This window comes from Eleutherodactylus coqui, chromosome 7, assembly GCF_035609145.1.
Source record: "Eleutherodactylus coqui strain aEleCoq1 chromosome 7, aEleCoq1.hap1, whole genome shotgun sequence".
Lineage (NCBI taxonomy): Eukaryota > Metazoa > Chordata > Amphibia > Anura > Eleutherodactylidae > Eleutherodactylus > Eleutherodactylus coqui.
In genome coordinates this window covers 161,139,751-161,150,943 of record NC_089843.1, presented here as the reverse complement: position 1 = coordinate 161,150,943, position 11,193 = coordinate 161,139,751, and the positions used below count along the sequence as shown (strand labels likewise).

Below are 11,193 nucleotides of genomic sequence, written 5' to 3'. Positions count from 1 at the left end.
CCATGAGGGGCACTGACTGAAGTACACGGGAGCCATGAGGCGCTCTGACTGAAGTACACAAAAACCATGAGGGCTCTGACTGAAGTACACAAAAACCATGAGGGCTCTGACTAAAAGGTACACAAAAACCATGAGGGCTCTGACTGAAGTACACGGGAGCCATGAAGGGCTCTGACTGAGGAGCCGGTGACTGTGAGCAGCCGTGCAGGTGCCGCCCGACACTGAGGGTGTGCGGTGAGGTGGCTCCTCCTCACACAGCCAGGGAGGGAGCTGCACTCTGCAAGTGTCAGAGAGCTGCTCCCAGCAGGGAACCACAAGGACACACACGGTGGGCTGCAGCAGGAGCTCCTCTACACCTGGCCGAGCCCCGCACACCCCTTATCCCTCACGTCGCCATGGAACTAGCTGTAAAGTTACTCGTCGCCTGTTCCCTGTACATGCAGGCAGCCGGGGACTACGACGGGAGGTAAGCCTGCCACCCCCTGCGTAGGACTACAATCCCCAGCACGTCCTTGCTTCTATAGCTTGTAGTCTTGCTTCTTATCACACGGCTTTGATGTGCAGATCTGTGATGTTTGTGCACCTGGGGATATATGATACATAGGTGGGTGATGGTTACCTGGGGTCTGTTCACACTGCGTCAGGTGGACGAGGGGCTTCCAGGCTGGGCTGCAGCAGTGACAAGGATTACTCTGGACTGTCCGGAATCAGTTTGCACTTGTATAAACCCTTTAGCAGCTAACGATCAACCCAGAACTTCAGCGCAGCCATGTAATCAGCGGGGATTGTGCAATAAGTTGTAACGGGAATGTATCTGCTAAGTATAACTATGCTTCCATGTTTAGTAAGTATGTCTCCATGTACAGTTAGTGTGTCTCCATGTACAGTTAGTGTGTTTCCATGTACAGTTAGTGTGTATCCATGTATAATAACTATTTCCATGTACAGCTAATATGTTTCCACGTATAGTTAGTATTTTCCCAGGTATAGTAACTATATTTCCATGTACAGCTAATATGTTTCCACGTATAGTTAGTATTTTCCCAGGTATAGTAACTATGTTTCTATGTACAGCTAGTATGTTTCCATGTATAGTTAACACGTTTCCATGTACAGTTAGTATGTTTGCATGTACAGCTAGTATGTTTCCATGCACGGTGTTATCAGACAGACCTTCTGATTAGCTATTTGATAAATCCATCAGATCTGTAGGATCTATCTGGCATTAGTCGTACAGAAGTTTCCAACCGTTGTCGGCTCAGGTCTATCTAAGTGATACCGACCTTCTAGAACCTCTGTAGACATGACTGCACCTTCCCCATCAGCTAGTGACAGGTGACAACCTTGTATTGTCCATCACACTATTTTAGGACACCCCGGGATGATCCCATAGAAGAGCTCACTGCTACTAGAACAGACCAGTATGTAGTGATGATAAGGCTGAGGGGTGCGAGGTGTTTGAGTCCGCCCAGCAGATGTGCCTGTGGAATGAGGCGTGCAGATGTGATGACAGATAGGACACCTGCAGCTTCCAAGGCTTGTGCACATTAAGGAACAACTTCACTCCCCCAGGATAGATTCCTAGGAGCTTTCTTGTGTTCTCCGTCCGATTTAAATGCCCTTTGTTTAGATGGTTTTAGCTGACAGCACTATAGACTCTTCCTCATAGAACCAATGACTTAATAAGATTCTTCTATTACTGGCAAAGAAACGCAAGGACTAGTGCCAGCAGAAGCCTGGCAGAAGCTAGAAGACAGTAGAAAATGTAGGTTGCTGCGGTCACAAGGATGTGCACCCATGCTTGCAACTCTATCTTATCATTAAATTAAAAAGCGTTGTCCGGTTGTAACTTATTTATGGCCTATATGCAGGATAGATCACCCATAATAGATCAGTGGGGGTCTGCTGCCTGGAACCCCCTCTGATCATCAGTTCGCTGGGCCAGTGTGCTCATGCATTGAGCCGAGTTTTGCAGGAAGCTGATAGCTCCGTTCTCACTACAGTGGCCAGATTTGATGTTGCACGCAAGTCTCCTATTCACTTCAATTGGAGCTTTGATTGTAATACCAAGTTTGTCCACTGCGATGGGAATGGAGCTGTTTGCTTCCTGCATAGACCAGCTCACTGCAGGAGCTTTCTGACCCAGGGAACAGCTGATCAGAGGGGATCCCAAGGGGCAGACCCCATTCAATCTACTATTAGTGGCCAAGTACAATTGGACAACTGCCTTCAAACTTGAAAAGTCAGGGTTAACTGAAGAGGAGAAATCTGTTGACCCCCACCCCTCAAAAAGCAAAAAAAAACAAAACAGACAATTGAGATTAGTGCAGACCATGACCTCAGACGGCAATGAACTTCTAAAACTATAACTAACGTATTCTGTTACTGGACAAAGTGGGAGTCAAATCAGTGGTGAGTTTTGAAGGTGCTACATGGCAATGGCTTCACCCCATCTCTATGGATGTCAGCTGCCTATTTAGTGCTTAGACCAAGATGATACAGAGTTTTGAGGGGCAATGTCTTGGAAAAAAGTAACAGATGTTCGTAGACTTTACCAACAAGTCCATCTCCTTTATTCTAGCATTGGTGGGTGTCCCAGCAGTAGACCCCTCATGTACTAGACATTGATGACATATCTAAGTGACAGTCGTCTGCTTTTCTATTTCTCTAAGAACTACTTCCAAAACTAAACTAAGATATAAACTGTTGCTTGTGGAGTCCGTTATCTGAACACATGCCTGACATGGAGGACTCAGTGTGGTCAGCAATGCATTTATTTCCCATGCTAAGGGAATAGTGTGCCTGTAGGGTCCTCTTAAAACCCTGTAAAACCACTGTTTTGTTAGGTTTAAATGAGGATTACTCCATTCATGTGAATTCTGTAGACACAGGAACTAGCAGAGCAGCTTCAAGGATCTTGCAGAAGTTCTCCTATGTCTAAGCCTCCTTGACCTCCATGAGGATGACCTGAAGAGCGTGGCCTGAGATGTTCTGCCTAGCTCCAGCCAAGTCTGGAATTGTCCTTAAGCAGATGTCTACTACATATTGATACATACTGTCGTTATCTTGCTATTATTTCTTAAATAGTGACTGATGCGCTAAACATCTGATGATTTGGAGCCTGCGTGTCCATCGGGATGCCTACCTCCTAAAAGTGTTCACTACCGACTACTCTGTGCTGGTCACGGCTTGTGTTTTATTCTTCCTATCTTGGACTATCTGCAGTTGGGACATATAATAATGAAATACGGTTGTTGCAGGTGGCACTGTGTTGATCAAGCCCCAGATATAAAGGATACACTTGTTAGGAAGCCTTTGAGCAGTTTATGTCTGGGTGAGGAGCATTATCTGAGCAATAAGCCTCTCAGTTTGCCTTGGGTTAGGATATTGTTACAGTCTTCATCTGTAATAAGGACAGTATATTGTTTGCTGTCAGTCAAGTGGAAACTCAGAAAAACGGAAATTAGCTAAATATGATGGAACACTGATGTTCATGAGATAGCAAGTATTGTCTGCTTTTTGGTAACGGGATCACGTTCAGCTGGACGTTCTGGATTGGGTTAGTAAGTTCACGCTAGACATTTTAGTAGTCAGGATGGAGAATTCTTAAAGGAAGATGTAACCACGAATGCAAGAATGACCTGAAGATTACAAGATCAGTTCTGTATATAACAGTCTTATCTGCATTGGAGAGGAGATTCCTATTGTATCACCTGGAGGTGCCATACCTGGTTCTAGATGGAGAGAATTCCTTGAGACTTTACACCATCTATAATGACGTAGTGCTGATGCCTTACTCTACCGTAATAACATGATTCATCTCTTATGCTTATTTGCTGAAACCCGTTCATTCAGCGGACATCCCGTCTGTTAGCGAGCCAAGAAGCCTCAGTGACATGGCCATAAGTCCACCCTTCTGTACGCCCATACAGCTTCCTTCCTGCACCTGGCTTCTACATCATACATTTTCCGGTCAAGGTGAACCATTGGCTTCTGTTGGGCTTTGCTTTAGATGACAAGTTATTTTTACTCATGCTCTTTAGTATGCTTTGCTCTGCTGGATGTTTAAGTTGGCTTTCAGTTCTTGACCTGGGCCAACAAAAAAATAGAGGATATCCAGTGGATGAGCTCTGACAGCACTATAATAAGTATTGATTGAAAAGGCAAAAATAGATCAATTTTACCCATCCGGTTCACAAAAATGTGCATTGCCAAATCTTTTTTTTTCCTACATAGTGATATATAGGGGTTGATTTGAGCCAGTACCAATCAGATACATGCTCTCTCGAATGCGATGATCTGGGGGTCTATGTTGTCAGTGTGACTAATGGATTTATATGGCGCTCTGAACAGGCTTTGCATATAGTGTATATACAATAAACGTAATATATTACTGTTGTATTGCTAATTTTATGTCTATATACATTTTAAACCGTGTTATGCACTACAAGGCATATAACATATGGCTGAGAATTTCCTTCAACACAGTTAAGGGTCAAAATGTTAAAAACAGGGTGGTGGAGTCCGAGTCAGTAGAAATGGTTCAAAATAAAATATATATTAGGGTGCATTCAGACGACCGTATATCGGCCAGGTATTCACGCCGGCTGATATACGGCGTCTCTCTCTGCAGTGGGGGGAGGAGGAGGCTGGAAGAGCCGGGAGCAGTGCTATGAGCTCCCGCCCCCTCTCTGCCTCCTCTCCACCCCCTCTCCGCCCCTCTGCACTATTTGCAATGAGAGGAGGTGGGGCGGGGCTAAGTGGCAGGAATTAGCTCCGCCCCATCCCGCCTCTCCTCATTGAAAATAGTGCAGGGGGGTGGAGAGGAGGCAGAGAGGGGGCGGGAGCTCAGAGCACTGCTCCCGACTCTTCCAGCCTCCTCCCCCTGCAGAGAGAGACGCCGTATATTGGCTGTGCGTGAAAACCCAGCCGATATACGGTCATCTGACTGCGCCCTTAAAGGGATTGTCTGGTTGTTGGACTACTGTTTATTAACTTTAACTACAAATCTGTTAACATAAGAGATGCCGCCGGACTCGCCTGTCCTTTTTGCTGGAGATCCAACACTGCAGTCTCGCAGTCCTCCCAGTATTTGTTTAGGAACAGCTGCCACCTGATTGCTGCAGCCAATCACAGGCCGCAGTAGTCACTTGCCATTCTCCTGTGCTGAGTTGCAAGAAGCCATGATGCCAGGAGAATGGCACCTGACAGCTGCGGCCTCTGATTGGCAGCATCGGTCTGGTGGCATCTGTTCCCAAACAAAGACCAGGAGTGCTACGGGGCTGGATCACCAGCGAGAGGATGGGCGAGTACCACTGCTTCTGGTATTTAAATTCATTTGTAGAAATACTTTTAAAAAATCCAACAACTGGACAACCCCTTTAATATTTTAAAGGGGTTGTCCGACAGGTTGTTTTTTTTCTAACACGATGTACCCACTTCTGCCTTCTCATTTACAGGCTATATAGTAATCAAAGAACGCTATGTAGAGAATGCAGGACGTGGCACTGCCGTTTCCTGCATGGGAACTAGGGATCGTGTGATCGCCAGCGACCCTTGGTATGTCGGGGCTGCATGATTTAGCATGCAGACCCCAGTCCAGCTCTGCCAATGAATAATGGCACCGTAGGGGGGTGTTGTCCCCTGTGACTAGGGGTTCCTATGGATGCCAGACTTCCCGTGTAAGGGCTTATTCAGACGACCGTATATCGGCCGGGTTTTCACACCCGGCCGATATACGGTGTCCCTCTCTGCAGGGGGAGGAGGCTGGAAAAGCTGGGAGCAGTGTACTGAGCTCCAGCCCTCGCCACTATTTGCAAAGGGAGGGGGGCGGAGCGAAGATCTGGAATTTAGCTGTATGTCATGAAAAAAAGCAGCAAAAATAATTTTGGCAGCCCAAGGAAAAAAAAAATAGGGTCATAAAACCACCACCTGCGTAAAATCGCTAAAAACTGTCTGGTCCTCGAGGATCAAAACACTCTGGTCTTAAGGGGTTAAAAAGGAGCTGAATCAGTGGTAGAACAGGAGACATACAGTATAGTGACATGTACAGCGCCAGCTGTTCCTGGAGGGAGGTCATCAGTCTCCTGGCAGTTCCTTTATCAATGAAGTACTGATAACGTGATACTTTAAATTACGCTGAACCTTTTGATTAAAGTGAAGCCGCATATTGATATTGGCCTCAAAGCTAAGATAGCAGATATGAGCGATTTTACATAAATGTGGTTTTTGTTTTTTTCTAAAGTCTCGTCATTACCCATACTTGTAGACGGACACAAGAGTATTCCTGATAGTCTTAAGGCCTCTTTCACACGGGCAACAGTGATATCCCTACGAGAAAATCGCAGCGATATCGCATCTGTGTTCTGTGCGATATTGCTCTGTTTTCTCAGAGATTTTGTGTCGCTACAAAGTCACACGACTTTGTAGCACTCTTTTGCCAGTTTTTTTGGTGGGGATGCTTGAAATATAAGCCCTACCTCGAAAATAAGCCTTAGCTGCATTAAAAAAAAAAAGAAATACATCACCTAAGAGGTGCTGTCCAGCAGCTGTCTGAAGCTGCCTGGCACTTGTTTGAAGTTCTAGGGCATAGCTTTCTCATCAGTTTGAAAAACCCTGCCTCCAGGAAGCACTGCCGATTGGTTCTTGAGTGCCGTGGCTCAGCCAATTAGAGCAGCACTTGATGCACCAATTACAGCTATTCAATGCATTTCCAACTTTTTTTATGCCGCAATTCTATAATACGCCCATAATAATTCCCACCCTCACATGCCCTTTGTATTCTGTCCCGGGACAGGCTATAAGGCAGGGGTGACCCGGCTCTGTGACAGGGCAGCTCAGAGCTGTGTACATTCTATAAGCTAAATCCTCATCTTGCGCCCCCAGATGTCCAGCATTGATAAGGGGTTGAATATCTCAATAGGAATGTAATAAGCTATATTGATATAAAAGTTCTTCTTAGGCTGTCGGTAGCCCCATCTATCCCAAAAATGGGTCACGTGTCCTGCAGCAGAAAGATGGCCACACATGCCCAGTCACCTTTCATTACATCACTCTCCACTGCCAAAGACTGTGTATGGAGGGGCGCCGCTCATGCTTGGCCGCTGCTCCAAACATCCCCTCTCTGCGGTTGTGTAGTGATGAGACAGACAGACAGGCAGTGTGGGAAAGGTTCTCCTTTTCACTTTTCCCTTTAATTTGCACTTTCTGTATCTGATCAGTGGAGCCACGACCCTTGTCCCCATGGTCAGCTAAATAAAGGGGCCATGGAGCTCCAGTAATTGCCATGCCCACCTCATTATTGACCACAGTGCCTCACATTTGGTATTGGCTTGGTCCGGTACTGCAGCTCACCTCCATTCAATTAAATGGAAAACAAAGGTAAATAGGGTTTAGTCATATGACACAAATACTGCGTGCGTTAAATGGACTTTAATATTGTAGGTAACGATAACATTGAGGAGGAGCTGCCGCCTTCATACTTCATTTTTTTTCTCAATACTTCAGGATGTAAGGAAAAGCTTTGGAGAGGTCATGAACCTGCAGGTACTTGTCGGCCGCGCTTCCTATGAGGTAGTATGGAATACTCTACAGAGAACTAATGTATGTGAAGCCAAGAGTCATTGAAATGTAGGCGAGGGGAAGATAAGATCTGCAGTCCTGTTGAGACAGGTAGAAGTCCTAGGAATGCAGATCCTGCTGTGATACAGTCATGGAGGGGCAGCAGTGATCTCTGAAATGTGCCCTGCACAGAGAGCAATTATCACATTGGCCATTTGCTGTCTGTGTTAAGTGTTTTGCATATAGCATGGCTCACAATACAGAGCGGTTGTTGCAGGGCTGTATGTGGCTTGGAGAAAACTGCAGCTGGCTGATTCATGGTCTCTTGCAGGAATGATGGCTTTTGATGGCTGTGGGGTCTCCAGAGGTGTCAGAGGTGACCTGCCTGACTAGAGCTCTCGGTATTGATCTACACTCCTCCAGGCAATGGAGCTGCCCACACTGTAGCTGGCTAGGGATGGCTTCAGCAATGTATTTCATAGTTTGGAGGATTTATTGCAGAATTGTTCTGGATGTTTTCTCTACAGATTATCTTTACTATTATGCTCAAAGAGGGAAAGTCATTGAAAAGAGGGGGGGGGGGGCTCTAAACTGTTTTGCTGCAGTAGGCAGACAGCTCCATACACTACGCAGTGGCTTAGGTTGGTACTGCAGGCTCTGTCCCATTCACTTTAATTGGGATGCTTTCACATGGGAGAGTTTCCCGAGCAAGTTTTGTCTATTGCAAGACGCACAAAAATGCAACCCGATTTTATTTTATTTTTTTTGCAATGGATGCATCTACATGGGTGCTTTTTCTCTCACAGTGATGCTATGAGATCAAAAAAAATCGCAGCATGTTCTATTTTTCTGTGAGTCAGCAGAATCCTCTCCCATTACTCCCAATGGGAGAGAAAAAAAAGATCACCCTCGTATGTGCATGCACGTCTTATCCGATTTAAAATTTTCCTATTGAAAATACATGTAATTTTAACACGCATGAAAAATGGCCGATCAGCGATGCAATGCGATTATTCTCACACACCGCATTGCACTCGCTTAGAAAGATTGCAATATTGCAAGCGTGATATCGGTCTGATTTTATACACATGTAGTGGCGCATTCAGCAACACATTTTACACATAACAGGCAGACGTTTAGGCCGCCTTCGCACATCCGAGAAAATTATGCAAGACCTGTGTGTTGTGAGACGCACAAATGTTGCATGAACCCCATTCTTTTGAATGTGGTCTTATACATGACTGATTTCTTCCCCTACATTGCGGGGGCTGAAAACACAATGGAAAGTAATAGAACCATTCACTGTCATTAGTGAAACCACTTTGCTGTCCATGTGACAGGGTTTCCGTTATATTTGGAGTATATAATATTATTGTGTACTCCTAATATAACAGAAGCGAACGGAAACCCAGTGGACACCACAGCGGTGCTTGTTGCACTAATGACCATGAATGGGTTCTGTTCCTTTCCGTCACGAGGCTGTTCTCTGCACATCAGTGTAACCCGCAGAAGGCATCACACATAGTGAAAGACTATATGGGAGCGCCCTTTATCACACCGATCAGATATAGTCCCATACTGTGAATACAAATACCATGTAATCTCTAACACATATAAACATTAAGTATATATATATCTCTCACACATACTGTACAGTGGATATAAAAGGTCTAAACAGCCGTGGAGTCCAGCAGCCACGCCACCACTTTAGGGCTCATGCCCACACCGTGTTTGCACCGCGTGTTACGCATGCGTCGCATGGCCGCGTGATACGCGGTGATTGGAGTCAATGAAAGTCAATGGACTTTCATTGATGCATGCACAAAAAAAAGATCGCAGCATGCACGTTCTCTGCATTCGGCGCAGCGTGAATCCTATACATTTGTATAGGTTGTATACGATACGCTGTCCATACGCAATATACTACATTCGGATAGCGTTTTCATATGCATCCCTGCTCTGAAACAGAGCGAGGATATTTTTAAAAAAATGCCGCGATTCTCCGTGGTGAGCCTATCTATCAGATCAGCTCTCACCTGCTCCCGGGCGGCGGCTCCCGCGGTGGAGATCTGCCGCAGGATATTGCTACGCCCGTGGACAGGCAGCCTATCTGTCTGGTATAAGAGAGGCCAGAGCCGCCGGCATGGGAGATACAAGGACCTGGGAGAGAGGAGTGTAAGCTTGTTTGTTATGTTTCAGCATAGGGAACCTGCCTTCTTATTATCTTAGACTATTGTTTCAGATGATGGCTGAGCATTTGGCTTTTTCCTGTTATGACATCAGCAAGTTACTTGATGGTGACTACTACATAAAATATCTATCCCCGTACTTGCTGGATACATACAGTGGTGTAGCTGTAGGGACGCAGAGGCTATAGTCGCACCCAGGCCGAGTGTCAATAAACTTAAAGGGGTTAGGGTTAGAAAAACATGGCTGCTTTTTTCCAAACCCAGCAACACCCTTGTCCACTGATTGCATATGATGTTGCAGCTCAGCTCCCATTCACTTCAATGGAGCTGAGCTGCAATACCACACACAACCCTTTGGACAAGTGTGGTGCTGTGTTTTGAAAGAAGGTAGTCATGTTTCTCTAACTCAAGACCCATCTTGGATATGTTGCGGTGTCATTCATTAATCTGCGGGACTACTGGACAAATCATTCTACACTACATTATCTGCCCAATTCAGGACTTTTTCACACACCGAGATTGTCGCGCGAGTTGTGTTTGATGTGATGGGCACAAAACTCGCACGAATATGAAATCCTTTCTTTTGAATGGATTTGCTCACACGAGCATTTGCTATATTTTGGCGTTCCCTCAGAACGCATCGTCCATTGTTTTCAATGGGACTTTGAAAGATGTTGCATGACACTCGCATGCTGTGTGATGCGATGTTTCCCATTAAAGTCAATGGGAAACAGTTGTGATCCGTTCACGCCTGTGAAAATTTCACAGTAGCGATGTGATGCGGTTTTTAACCAGAAACGCTTTGCATCACGTGTGAATATAGCGTGTTAGCAAGGGCAATATTGGGCCAAGTTTCTAGGCCCAATATCGTGCTCACCCGTGTGAATGCTGCCTTACTGAGTCACAATTGCTAATGATTATGTTGGGTTTGCACTACACCTCAGGCTTTAGTCAGACGGGCGTTTTTTCGTGCGATTTGCGGATCGCATGTCGGATGCGCATGTGCAAATCGCGTGACCGGGGGCGAAAAATCGTGGGAAAAATCTGCACCTAGCCGCGTTAATCGTCGCAGCAAAACACCCGTCTGACCGAAAAAAAGTCGCCGTGCGCATCAAAATGCGCATGAAACTTAGACTGGCCGGCGAAAAAAATGATTTTGGTGCACACATAAAACGCCGAACGCAGATAGGTGCGATCTGCGAATCGTCGTGTCCTATAATTTATCGCATATCCGCATAAAAAGCGGACATGTGACCGATACCATAGCGAACCATTGGTTCTATATATGCGCGAATCGCATGCGCGAAAAAACGCCCGTCTGACTAAGGCCTCAGTGTGCGCCCAGCCTTGCTGTCTCATGGTCCCATCTGAATTTCTAAACGCAACATTTAGACAGAACCCTGGTTGGAGCCATAAGCCTCTATTAGTCAGTGACCACAGTGGT

The 11,193-nt window shown here is 45.8% G+C and overlaps 1 protein-coding gene across 5 annotated transcripts in view; it reads left to right on the top strand.

Annotated features, from left to right (window-relative positions):
* Positions 1–257: 257 nt before the first annotated feature.
* The window catches only part of NPNT (nephronectin), a 101,538-nt gene continuing 90,602 nt past the window's right edge, over positions 258–11,193 (top strand). For 3 of the 5 annotated variants that reach the window (XM_066573902.1, XM_066573904.1, XM_066573901.1), the window contains exon 1: positions 258–466. In XM_066573902.1, the coding sequence (XP_066429999.1) occupies positions 396–466 (71 nt within the window). In that variant the 5' untranslated portion in view covers positions 258–395. The remainder of the gene's footprint in view (positions 467–11,193) is intronic. The other 2 variants (XM_066573905.1, XM_066573903.1) reach the window with 1 other exon arrangement.